Below are 13,758 nucleotides of genomic sequence, written 5' to 3' on the forward strand. Positions count from 1 at the left end.
AGGCTTTGCCAACAACAAACAGTTCTGAAAGGGAAGAGATTTTACACACCTCTCATCTACCATCCCGATAAGAGGGAACATAAGAACAAGCATAGGGCAAGGAAGTTCATGATTAGCTCCTGATAGGCAAAAACAGAAGCAACTGCAGGACAGGAGGAAGACCATCCCCATGAAAACAGTCAAATGTGATCCTAGAGCCTCACAATCACACCTACCCCTCAGCTCTCACTGCTTCGCCCTATATAGGGAGTGCCACCAGGCAAGCCCTCCCAGCCATCCAGGATCACTGCACTAAGGTTTGGTTTTGGGTTTGCTTTTTATTTGGTTTTTTGTTGTTGTTGTTGTTTGAGGTAGAATCTTGCTACGTTGCCAAGCTGGCCTGAACTCCTGAGCTCAAGCAAACTCCCACCTCTGCCTCCCAACTAGCTGGGACTACAGGTACTCACTCCTGAGGCGGTATTGTTTTTGCAAAGCAGAGCTAACAGCAATGTTGTGGAATCAAGTCAAACAGGATACTGACAGCTCACTCATGAGCTATAAGTTGGTTAAAGCTTACTCAGCCCCATGCAGTTAGTAAAACCAGTTTGTTAATGTGTCTTCCACCACACACCATGATTAAGACAGAGAGAGAGACAGAGCACAGCAAACAAATTCAGTTACCCATGAACAACGTGGGAAATATGACCTTTTCTTGCCTAATAAAAAAAAGGAAAAATCATTAAACAGCAACACAGTATTCTTACATCATGTCCTAAAATTAGCCACACCTACCTACACATTGCCTAAAGAAACTGACTTGCATATCACTTGCACATAGAGCAAGTGGTACAAAGAAAACTAAATTAAATTTATGGAAGAAGAAATATTTTAGAATAAATTCAGTGACTATACCACATGAATTTCATACCCTTTTAGACTAGAATATACAGGGCATCGGTGGTAGGAGAAGAACTGGGGCAACCAGACACAGCAGCCTGCATCTGAGGGGCTTACAAACTAATCCCAGACTAGACAAAATCCTGATTCCAGCCGGGCGTGGTGGCGTACGCCTTTAATCCCAGCACTTGGGAGGCAGAGGCAGGCAGATCTTTCTTAGTTCGAGGCCAGCCTGGTCTACATAGTGAGTTCCAGGAAAGCTGGGGCTACAAGGAGACCCTGTCTCAAAAAAAAAAAAAAAAAAAAAAAATCCCGATTCCAAGAAGTCCTAGATAACCAAAATTTATAATACACTTTTGACTCTCAAAAGGTAATGTACCTAGTTTAGGTGTGTGAAATTTTATGTGGCAAGGCTTCATTCCTCTGAAGGCTTTGAGGAAAAGTGTAGTGAACACACACAAACCTGAGGAAATACATTTGTCAGTCTCCAGCAACACTAGTAAGCTACAGGGACAGAGGTGCAGGCAGATTCCTCAGGCAAGCAAGTGCTACCACCAAGGGCTTTTTAAGATGGGGGCTCTGCACATGCTGAAATCACAAGCTATACCTGGATATTTCTACAAAGACTGGCTTCTTTTTTCCAACCTGCACAATGTATCTGGGAATCAGACTACTCATTCCCTTCCATTTACAGCTGACACAGACCATCTTAATTTTTAACTAGTGGAGAGGTGAAGAAAGACCAGAGATAAAAGGTCAGGCAGACCATAAGAAGACAGAATGAAAGCAAAGCAGCAAGGAAGCACTAACATAGCAAACCCAGAAAGAGCTATCCTCCAGAATGCAGCAAACAGATGAGGTTAACACAGCAGCATATATCCACAATACACTTGTTAAGCAAACATTCCGAAAGGGCCAGTCCACAAAAGCGTATTTCATTCTTGGAAGAAACAGTATGAAATGTATACAATTTAAGAGGCTGGAGAGATGGCTCAGTGGTTAAGAGCACTGGCTGCTCTTGCAGAAGACCCAGGTTTGGTTCCCAGCATCCACATGGCATCTAATAACTCCAGTTCCTGGGGGTCCAACACCCTCTTCTGGCCTCTGCAGGCACTGTGCACGTATGATACACTTACATACATGCAGGTAAAACATTCATAAAATACAAGTAAATCAATTTTTTAAAAATTTGTACAGTTTAAGGGGCTGGAGAGATGGCTCAGCGGTTAAGAGCACTGACTGCTCTTGCAGAGGACCTGGGTTCAATTCCCAGCACCTACATGGCAGCTACGAACCGTCCTTAACTCCAGTTCCAGGGGAATCCAATGCCCTCTTCTGACCTCCACAGCATTGCACACCAGCACTCACATATATGCAGGCAATACATTCATACACATAAAATAAAAATGATTTTTAAAATAATTTTAAATGCATATAGCTTAAAAACAAAACACAAGAGCCAAATATAACTGCTTCTGTCAGGAAGCACATTTCCCATTCAGTCCAGGAAATACAGGCTACACTGCATCTAGGCAAGAATTTAGACAAAGAAGCAAAACCCCTTCTCCTTTCAGCCTACACTGACTCCTCCACATCTCCTCTAGGGCAGGTTCACCATCTCTCAGCAATGCCTGCCCAACAGTGTTCCTCCTCTCTCACTGTGGCCATCTTCAAGTACTTCCACAGACACCCCTGCCCAACCAATCTAGCTCTAGTTCATGCATCTTGTCACACTGTAAGATACCTGCAGCCCACCAAGAAATATGATTCCAGACAGACTAGTAACTACTCTATTGGAGTTAATCATAGGTTGAAGGAAAAACAATTAGATGCTATTTGAAGACACCCTCTAAACTTTTTCCATATCATTGAGGGAAATGGCTAGTGTTGTAGAGAAATACCTATCCACGTCATATGCCATCACAATTCAACAGTTCGAACACATGAGCACTCCCAAGCCTGCTGAAAATTAATTTTGTACTTACCCTACCTGGGGAACCCTAAAAGTTAGAAGAAAGTTCTGTCTATATATTGATATTTTACTGTACTTTTAACAGGAAGTCCTTAGTAAAATGTGTATACTTCAGGACAGAACTGTCCTAAGATACAGAGGTAATGGGCTAGACAGATAGCTCAATGGCTAAGAGCACTTGAATACTACTTTTCTAGACGCCTCTGAGAACAGTTACCAGCACTCACTTCAAGCACCTCACAAATGCTTGTAACTCTAGCTCCAAGGGGTCTGACACCCTCTTTTGGACTCCACGGGCACCTGCACTCACGTGCAGTTATCCACATAAGGACACATACTTAAAAATAAAAACTAAATCTTAAAAAAAAAAAAAAAATACAGAGATAAGCCACTCTACTACAGGGTTGGACAATAAAACCTCCTTCAAGAGGAGACTGCACCTGGCGTGGTGGCATATGCCTTTAATCCCAGCCTGCGGGAGGCAGAAGCAGGTAGAGCTCTATGAGATAAGGGGCCACAGTGGTCCACATCATGACTTCCAGGCAGGCTGGGACTAGGGAGACCCTGTCAAAAACCAATCAACAAAAAAAAAAAAAAAAAGAGGAGACTGTACATAATCAGAATTTCCATACTTCCATAAATAAGCCATAATTACTAAGACCATCACAAAATACAAACACTTCTAAAAATATTGTGAAAATGTCTAGTATTTTCCCAGCATTGCTTCTTTAAAGTAAAAAAACAAAGAACTGCCTGTACCACTCATAGAAAACTATGACAAGAGGTCATGGGCACATCATTTGCTACTACAGTAACAAATACCTCAGGTAACATTGTAGCATCCAGACCAAGGCCCCAACTAGTTCCTATTAAGTCATGTTTATAACAAGAGGACAGCCATGCATATTTAGAAGGAAAAAAAATCTGGAAGAATGAAATGTACCAACATGGAAAGATGCTGGCAATGTAAATCCCAACAGGCAAGCTGCTTAGCAATACTTAGACTCCTGTAGGTGCTGTAAGAAGATTGTAGCAGATGTATACAAGTCTGAGTTTATTTGCCTAAGAATAACTCTAAGGAATACAAAAAAATAGTGTGAAAGCAGAAATTTTACTTTTTATTTCACATACTTCTATATCAACTGAAACTTTTTGTGCTAAGGATATACCACTGCTTCAAGCTTAAAACCTTTTTTACTTGAATTCTCACCAAAAAGTGTGGGGGGGGGGTTCCATTTCATACAGAAGTTCTATCTCAACCATATTTTATTTATTTTACTTTATTTTATTTTTGGTCTTTTTGAGGCAGGGTCTCCCTGTAGCCCTAGCTGGCCTGGAAAGCATTATATAGACCAGGCTGGCCTCAAACTTTCAATTGTTTTGACGGAGTGTCTAAATACTTTAGGGCTTTGTATATTTCTAAACTCTTCAGAGATAAAGTTCACCATTCAGGTTACATACACATAATTGCAAATTTCTCTTTTTCCCTAGAGATTTGCTGAGTCTCCAAAGCTGGAAGCACCTAGAAAACAGGACCCACACGAACCCTGCAGACTCTCCCAGCCCAGCACAGCTGCCTTTCAAGAGTCTGTTCCCAGAGTCTGTTCCCAGGACAGAAGCTTCAAGCTCCAGGATCCAGGAGCAACAGACTCCACAGGGACTAAAGGACATCAACAGATCTCTGTCCTCCAAGATCTGAATGAGAACAGACCTCAGGGAAGTTTATCAAACTGAGTTTAGCTTCTCAAGACTTTGGTAAGCTCACTTAATAATTTGTAAACTTACTGATCCAAAACTGATTACATTAAATGTCCAAGAGTTGGGGCTGTGGTTCAGTGGTAGACCATTTGCCTAACACATGAGGCACTAGGTTCAATCCCTAGAACTGACAAGGAAAAAAATAAATAAATAACAGGACTTACCCTTTATCGAAGAAAGATGTGTGCCCTGATCGTGAGAACTTTGCACCACTGCTATTCATCACCCCACAATTAACGTTCCCTGAAATATAGGATTTTCGTGATGCTTGGTCCTTTGCAAAATTCCTGCAAGCTGCTAATTTGGATTCTAAAGCCTACAAGGAAAGAAAGAATGACAGCTGTCAAAACACTAGCTGTACAGGAGAAAATTTGTATTTCAAACCTTTTCCATTTTAGGCTTCAACTCTTCCCTGCCAGGATACTGGCTGTTAGTTAGGCCATAATCACCGTCTTTCCAGTAGAACAAGGGAACATTTACACTGACACCCTTTCTAATGAGCTCAGAAATTTTCTTGTTCATCTCAGTATCAGCAAGGGACACAAATAAAATCCACACCTTGTTACTAAAAAAAAAAAAAGATAGCACAAGTAGGTAGAGACAGACAGACCCCAGACCTTTCAACCCAATCCATTATTTGTTAATATTGGTCAGAGTTGGGATTCTGTGTTTGTTAACATGCATTACCAAGAATTCAAAAACATCACTCACAAATGTTTTTAATGCAGTCAACTTTTTAAAAAAATATTTTATTTATTATATTTATTTTATGCATATGAGCGTATTGCCTGCATGTATGTGAGTACACCAGTGTTGTGCAATGCCACAGAAGTCAGAAGAGGGCTTAGGATTCCCCTGAAACTGGAGTTAAGGACGGTTCGTAGCCACGTGGGTGCTGGGAATCAAACCCGGGTCCTCTGCAAGAGCAGTCAGTGCTCTTAACCGCTGAGCCATGTCTCCAGCCCCAATGCAGTCAACTCTTTTTATAGATGCTTCCATCTACTGTTTTCTACTGAACCTGAATGGGTATACTTGTAATGTCACATAAAATGAAGCCATTTTCTTCCTGAGAGCACACTGCAAAACACTTACCTGAAAACTTTTATCTACAAGTAATTCACCTGCAAATGACACTGGCCCCTTAGCATTCAACTCCAACTTTAGTATCTTTTCATTGCTCCTGTCACAATACCCAACAAGTACAGGCTTCACCAGCAAACAGATGACATAAAGAGAACAGGAGTTTCTCATCAATTTCCACACGTGGACATAATGAAATTCCCCTTTCCTATCAACACTTCTCCCAAATCAAATACCTCCCACACAGAAAAAAAGGAAATACAGGCCATGCTCCCTCCACCCCCCAAAATTCTAGTCTTTTCCAATCCATAAGACTAAAGGATTAGAAGTCTACAGATAAATTAAATCCACAAAATAGTACACACTTTTTTGAGATTCTATTTGGACATCCTACCCCCATGATTCCAGTAAGAATACATGGAGCACCAAAAACTGACTGCAACTTCTTTTCTCCCTTTTCTTTTGCAAAAGTACAATGAAATAGTTAAACAATGACAGAAAGAAGAAATAACCTTATAGGATGATCTGAGGAACATCATTCAGGGACCTGTAAATATATATATATATATATATCCATAGCAGACACCGAGGCCTTTAATTTCCTACATTCAATGACAGGACTTGTTCGTACATTCGAATATTTACTGAGCAACTGTCATATGACAGGCACAAATTCTCATGCTTATGGCATCAGTGAGACACACAGTTGGTGCAAGCACTGGGTCTTTTTAAAAGAAATGGGTCATCTAGAGATTACGATGTAAAAACTGTACACACCCAATGACAGATGAAACCATGGTTGTGAATAAACAATAAGACCATCATTGAAAGAGTGAGTAGATAAGACACAAGATGTCAAAGAGAAATGGGCAGAAAGGTGGAAGCAGTCAAAAAACAGCATCAGGGATGACAAAAGAGAGGACATTTTGGGGGAAGGAGGGATGACAACACAGGCATTGAATGTTTCAAATAAAATTAGAACAGCACACGTTGAATATGACAGCACTGATAGCACCAGTGAGCGTGCTAATCAAGGAATAGACTAGAATTCAGACCAGACTGTCTAGAGAGTATATATGCATTCAAAATGCCAATGATAAATGCAGGCAGGCTTTTTAAAAGGTTTGTTGTGAAGAGAAAAAATAATGATGATTAGAGCAATGTAATATAGAAAGAAAAAAATGGCCTTTATTTTTGCTTTTTTTTTCTTGTCTTTTTGAGACAGCGTCTCCCTGTAGCCTCAGCTGACCTTAACTCACTATGTAGACCAGGCTGGCCTTGAACTCACAGTGATCTGCCTGCCTCTGCCTCCTGAGTGCTGGGACTAAAGGCGTGTGCCACCACGCCCGGCTATTTTTGCTTTTTAAGATTAAAAAAAAGATGGGCATGATGGTATAAGCCTTTCATCCCAGCACTCAGGAGGTAGAGGCAGGCAGACCTCTATAAGTTCCAAGCCAGCCTGGTCTACATAGCAAGTTCTAGGTTTGTCGGGGCTATACAGTGAGACCATGTCTTAATAAAAAAAGAAAAAAAGAAACAGTTTGAGGCCACAGAGATGACTCAGCAGATAAAGGTGCTTGCTGCCAAAGCTGATGACCTGAGTTTGATTCCCAGAACCCACATGACAGAAGGAGAGAACTCCTGAAAGTTGTTCTGACCTCCAAGGGCACCAAATAAATGTAATTTTTTTTTTTTTATTTTTTTAAAGAAAAATCAGTTTCATATTTCAAAGACAAAGTATTCTGAATACAACTTTACAGCCAGGAATTAGCACTGAAGTTGAAGTGGCCCAAGAGCAGTAAAACCCAGAAAGAGTGGTCAGCAATACCACAAGCCAAATATTATTATCCCACAAAATACAAGATGAAGAACTAGGAGGATTACAGCCAGGGACAAAGAACAGGATTCAAGGATCTCAAAGACATACAGCAAGCCTGAATCAAAGTATTGTAGCCAAGGTCAGAGGGATTGTGTTATCGACAGCAATAGGGAACAGCAAGAAAAGGCCCTTCCAGAAGCACCTTATTAAGCCCAGGACTAAAGGTGTTTAGCAGGTCTAGGCTCTGCTGGGCACTGGATGCTTGTGATTATCAGCTTCATTATGGTTCTTACCACAGGAAACAAACAATTCAACACTACATCAGCAATGGAAACACCCACTGGTGAATAATTGAATGCTTACCCCTACTTTCCGTAAGAGATCCCCCACGATGTTTAGTGCTGATATTCTAGCAGAAGGAGTTAGTGGACTGGTTCCAAAACCATTTGGTATAGCTACGGAAAAAAAGGAAAGTGATGAAGTCAGCAGCTCCCTTTACATATGGGTTTTTGTTACAGAGCAGGATATAGATGAAGCAAAATCACACTATTTCAAGGTATGGAGAAGATATAAAATAGAGGCATCATAAACAAGTTCAACCAGCTTTCATTATTCCAAACAATGCTACAAAGACAAAGAACCCTAAACATCTAGACAAGTATTTTGGAGTTCCTAAAAGTAGAACTACCAGAGCAGAGGGCTCTAGTAGTTACCTTAATATACACAGCCAAAATGCTCCATAAAATACTATACCAAAGGCCGGGCGTGGTGGCGCACGCCTTTAATCCCAGCACTCGGGAGGCAGAGACAGGCAAATCTCTGTGAGTTCAAGGCCAGCCTGGTCTACATAGGGAGTTCCAGGACAGCTGGGGCTAAAGGGAAACCCTGTCTCAAAAAAACAAAAAAAAAAAAAAAAAATTTAGAAACTCTTGTAACTTTAAATTTTTACTTAAATTGCTCTTATCTTAAATGTAGCCATCATCTCGTTTGCTACATCAATGACCTGGGCAAACAATTCTCCTCTGCTTCACATAGCACTTAACTCTTAACATACTGGAATTACTGTTTAAACCTTAACAACTCCTGTTCCATCATCCAACACTCTAAAATTGATAATCTAACATTGTGTCAAAGAGAAAAGATAGGACACACCTTTTGGCGAAGGAAAACTGTTTTCCATTCCTTTGCCAACAGGCGTTGCTGGCAAGGAGAGGGAAGCCTGGACAGCAGAATCCATCTTCTCACAGTCAAGAGTTGGAGAACTGGGAGCCGACTTTCGGGTCACTTCCTGTTGTCGTTCCCGAACTGCTAACTCTTGCCTTAAATCTGCAAAATGTTGCAAACAAAGGCAGGAATACTCACTAGAGGAATCGTGTAAAGTTACATCTGAAATGTCATAGGCAGTCTTCCTAAGATATTTTTCCAGAATGAATTTCTTATCTAATAATTTTCATCTCCAGGAGAATAAAAATGACTATTCTACAGTTTAAATATCTCTTCAAATTTAAAAATGCAAGGCCACTTGCTATCAAGCCTGACACCTGACTTTGATCCCAGAGACCTAGTAGAAAGAACCAAAATGCAAGGCCACTTGCTATCAAGCCTGACACCTGACTTTGATCCCAGAGACCTAGTAGAAAGAACCAACTCCTTTAATTTGTCCTCTGATTTCCACACTCACACACACACAATTTTTGGCTAAGTAGTTTAAGAACACTTGCTGCTCTCACTGAGGACTCAAGCTTGGTTCCCAGCACCCACACCAAGCAGTTCATAACTACCTGCAACTCCATCTCCAGAGGATACAGCATCCTCTTTTGGCCTCCACAGGCTCCTTAGACGCATGCATGCACACACACATATATATCACATTTGAAATGATATAGTTTCAGAATTACTGGGGAAAAAAATGAAGTGTAGTCTTATAATTCTGAATCAATTGTATTTTTTTTAAACTACCACTATGTATTTTTTCAAATACTGAATTTTTAATTAATGTTTTCTAGTCATACAACTAGTCTACAGAGCTTTTGCTTATGTTTAAAAAAGATGGCCAGTTGTGGTGGCTCACACAGGGAGGATATGCTGAAGAGGCAGAGGCAGGAGGATCACAAGTGTGAGGCCAGCCTGGGCTACACATTTGGGGCTGGAGAGATGGCTCAGTGGTTAAAAGCACTGACAGCTCTTGCAGAGGACCCGGGTTCGATTCCCAGCATCCACATGGCAGCTACGAACCATCCTTAGCTCCAGTTCCAGGGGAATCCGAAGCCCCTCTTCTGACCTCCGCGGCATTGCACGACATGGGTGCACTCACATACATGCAGGCAATACACTCATACACATAAAATAAAAATAAATTTTTTTAAAAAAGATATAAAGGGCTAGAGAGATAGCTCAGCAGTTAAGAACACTGTCTGTTCTTGCAGAAGACCTGGGTTGAAATCCCAGCACCCACATGATGGCTAACAACTGTCCATAACTCCAGTTCTAGGGGATCCGACCTCCTCGTCTGGTCTTTGCAGGTGCTGCACGACATGGGTGTATGCAGGCATAACACTCATACACATTAAATATTTTTTTTTTAAAGGATATAAATGAGTCTGGAGAGATGGCTCAGCAGTTAAGAGCACTGGTTGTTCTTATAGAGGACCCAGGTTCAGTTCCCAGCACTAACGTGGTAGCTAACAACCATCTGTAACTCTAGTTCCAGGGGATTTGACACCCTTTCTAACCTCCGTAGGCACTGCATAACACAGGTACACTTACATACATCCAGGCAATATGCTCATACACATAAAAATAATAATACAAAAAAAGGATATAAAAAGGCTGGAGCTCAGTTGGTAGAGTACGTGCATAGCATATACAACATCCTGGGTTCAATCCCAGTACCATATGAACCCAGGTGGTAGGGCACACCTCTAATTCCAGAATTTGGAGGTAGAGGCAGAGGAATCCAAATTTCATAGTCGTTCTTGATTACATAGTGACATTGAGGCCAGCCTGGACTACATGAAACCCTGCCTCAAAAAAAAAAAAAACATAGTTACTCCACTTCTCAGATCAAAAAGAATCAAAACAGGATTGCAAAGAGACACGGGCAACCTGTGTCCCTATCAGCCTTATTCACAAGAGTCAAGAAACAGCAACCCAAAGGCCCATCCATGGAGGAATGCATAAAGAAAATGGATTTTTTTTACGAGAAGAGACCCAATTCCCAAGTTATCCTCTGAACTACACACAGAGATAAAATTTTAAGACAACATACTAATTCCACTTATATGAAGAATCCAAAGTCATCCCATTCACAAAAACAGAAAGTAGAACTGTGATTCCAGCAGTGGAAGGAGAAGGAACAGTAAGCTGCTATTTAATGGTTAATCTAGTTTTATTTTGCAAGATAAAAAAATTCTAGCAATCTCTTACCCAACACTGTGGTAATACTTGGCACTATCATCTGTACACTGAAAAATAGCTAAGATGGTAAATGTAATGCTGTAGGGTTTTTACTGTAATTGAAAATAAGTAAGGGGTTGGTGATGTAGCTCAGTAGTAGGGCACTTGCCTAGCAGGCATTAGCCCTGGGTTGCACTCAGCTCCTCAAAACAAGTGGACAAGAAAACAATTAACAGGACTGGGGATGTAGCACAGTGGCCTAGTGCTTTTCTATCATGTATAAGGTCCTGTGTTCACGTCTAGCACTGCAAACAAAAACAAAGACAAAGTTAATATTTTATACATTACATAAATTAAAAGAAGCTCCAGATGAATATACTGCCCTAGGGAATAAGGGAAAAAAAGGCAAGGGTGGGAGGGATCTGTAAGAATCAGTAAAGATTAAGAAAAAGTTTTATAAATAGTTAAGTAAGGAATTACAAATTAAAAAGCAATGGGCGGGGTGGCACACTCTTTTAATCCCAATACTCGGGAGGCAGAGACAGGTGGATCTCTGTGAGATTGAAGTTAGCCTGGTCTACACAGCAATTTCCAGGCCAGCTGGGGCTACAGGGAGACCGTGTCTTTAATAGATCAGTATAAGTTTAAATTTTTTAGTATTTTATTATTTTTATTTTATGTGTATGAGTGTATTGTCTGCATGCATGTAAGTGCGCCCGTGTTGTGCAATGCCCACAGAGGTCAAAAGAGGGCGCTGGATCCCCTGTAACTAGACAGTTATTAGCCACCATGTGGGTGCTGGGAACCAAACCCAGATCCTCTGTGAGAGGAGCCAATGCTCTTAACTGCTGAGCCATCTCTCCAGACCCTAAAAATGTTTTTAACTGGGTATGTGTGTGTTTGTGTATGTGTGCCTGAGCAGATGTCAGAGGACAACTTGTAAGCACTGGTTCTCGTCTGCCAGCACATGGGTCCCAGGATTGAACTCAGGTCCTCATACTTGACACCAAGTGCCTTAATCCACTGAACCATCTTGCCAGCCCTATTACGTAACTTTTTAAAACCTATTTTAAAAATCTGTAATGGCATGCATTATATTCCCTTATATTAAAAAACAGGAAAAAAAGCTGGGCGTGGTGGTACATGCCTTTAATCCCAGCAAAGGCAGGTGGATCTCTGTGAGTTCGAGGCCAGTGTGGTCTACCTAGTGAGTTCCAGGCCAGCTGAGGCTACAGGGAGACCCTGTCTCAAAAAGACCAAAAAAGAAAGAAGTAGGAAAAAAAAAAAAAGGACAAGAAATATGTGTGTATATATACTGGTCTGCCAATAGGGAAGAAGGCAGGAATTATATAAAGGAGACTACACAGATATATTTGTAAAATCTTAGGAAAACTTGGAAAGAAATATTGTCAAACTGTTAGTGGATTTTCTCCACACAAAGAAAGTAGCAGTGATTTTCACTGTCTTGTTTATAATATTCTGGATTTTATTATGCTTCTAAGGAAAGAGGAAAAATTTAAAGGAAAGCCTGTATTAACTATATGTAGAAAATATAAACAAGAATGTAAACATACACACAGTTCTGTATGCACAACAGGAAGTTCAGTGGAAGAAAAAAGAAAAAAATTCCAGCTGACAAGCAATATTATGTTGGACAAAATTCAAACTCTCCATGCCTCATTTTTCTCAACTGTAAAATCTTCCAGCTGACAAGCAATATTATGTTGGACAAAATTCAAACTCTCCATGCCTCATTTTTCTCAACTGTAAAATCGAGTCATATTTACTTCTTAGCATTGTTGATATAGATATGAAATAAACAGATTAAAAGCATTTAGCACAGTGACTTTTTTTTTTTGGTCTTTTTGAGACAGGGTCTCCGTATAGCCCTAGCTGTCCTGGAACTCGCTATGTAGACCAGGCTGGCCTCGAACTCACAAAGATCCGCCTGCCTGTCTCCCAAGTACTGGGATTAAAGGCGAGCACCACCACCCCCAGCAGCACAGTGACTTTTTAATGTAAAATTAGAACTTAAGTAGAGTGCTGACCTAGCATGCACGAGACCCTGGGTTTGACTCCCAGCACCATCAAAAAAGCTAATCTTTAAGCTTACTCTGGTTAGGGACAGGAAGGCAATGGACAAATAGTCTCTGAGTTATGCACCTTACCTCTTGCTTCATCCTTTAACCTCTGTACAGACACCAACAAAGATTCTTTTTCATCAAGTTCACTTTCTAAAAATGCATTTCGTTCAATGGCCTGATTTAGCCTTTGTTCAAAGTCTTCCAGTGAAACTATTGTAGCCCTTTAAAAAAAAAAAAAAATTCCATGAATTAAATAAACATGTACAAACAGCTAGCACAAAAAGAAGCAGTCAGTTTATCTCCTGCCATTTCTGACCCAGTCAGCCTGACCCAATTTAGAGAATGATCTCACCCCATTCAACAAAAGTGAGCATGCATCTACTTCGTGGCCCTCCCACTCTGTGCTGCTACAGAAATAAATTCCCTAACCTCAAGTTAGAACTTTGACTGTCAATTCCAAACTTATCAATTCCTATCAACTGCCAAAGTATCTCTCCAACACCTTTCTCTACTCTTCTGCCTTAGTTCTTCATCTTCCATCTGGATTATTCCTTAATGGTCTTACATCTCCTCCCTACTTCCATTATCTCAGTATTGTCTTCTCAAATCAAGATCCAATTTTACTTTTGTTTAAAAAAAAAAAAATCTTAGAGACTCAAACATCACATACAGGGTTCTTCACAATCTGGCCCCAAGCACCCTCCAGTCTCATCTTCAGCCATGCTGTCTCTACAATTAAATTATTAATACTCAAGCCTAGCAGGCTCAGCTCC

The 13,758-nt window shown here is 40.7% G+C and overlaps 1 protein-coding gene across 2 annotated transcripts in view; it reads right to left on the reverse strand.

Moving 5' to 3' along the window:
• Positions 1-13,758, reverse strand: part of Ndel1 (nudE neurodevelopment protein 1 like 1) — a 32,597-nt gene that overhangs the window by 4,161 nt on the left and 14,678 nt on the right. Inside the window, exons 5-9 of one of the 2 annotated variants that reach the window (XM_017795065.2) lie at positions 13,070-13,206; positions 8,658-8,831; positions 7,869-7,960; positions 4,771-4,922; positions 661-695 (exon numbers count right to left, since the gene is read on the reverse strand). In XM_017795065.2, the coding sequence (XP_017650554.1) occupies positions 661-695; positions 4,771-4,922; positions 7,869-7,960; positions 8,658-8,831; positions 13,070-13,206 (590 nt within the window). The remainder of the gene's footprint in view (positions 1-660; positions 696-4,770; positions 4,923-7,868; positions 7,961-8,657; positions 8,832-13,069; positions 13,207-13,758) is intronic. The other variant, XM_008855744.3, reaches the window with a different exon arrangement.

The sequence above is a fragment of the Nannospalax galili genome, unplaced genomic scaffold (genome assembly GCF_000622305.1).
Source record: "Nannospalax galili isolate Female #2095 unplaced genomic scaffold, S.galili_v1.0 scaffold146, whole genome shotgun sequence".
NCBI lineage: Eukaryota > Metazoa > Chordata > Mammalia > Rodentia > Spalacidae > Nannospalax > Nannospalax galili.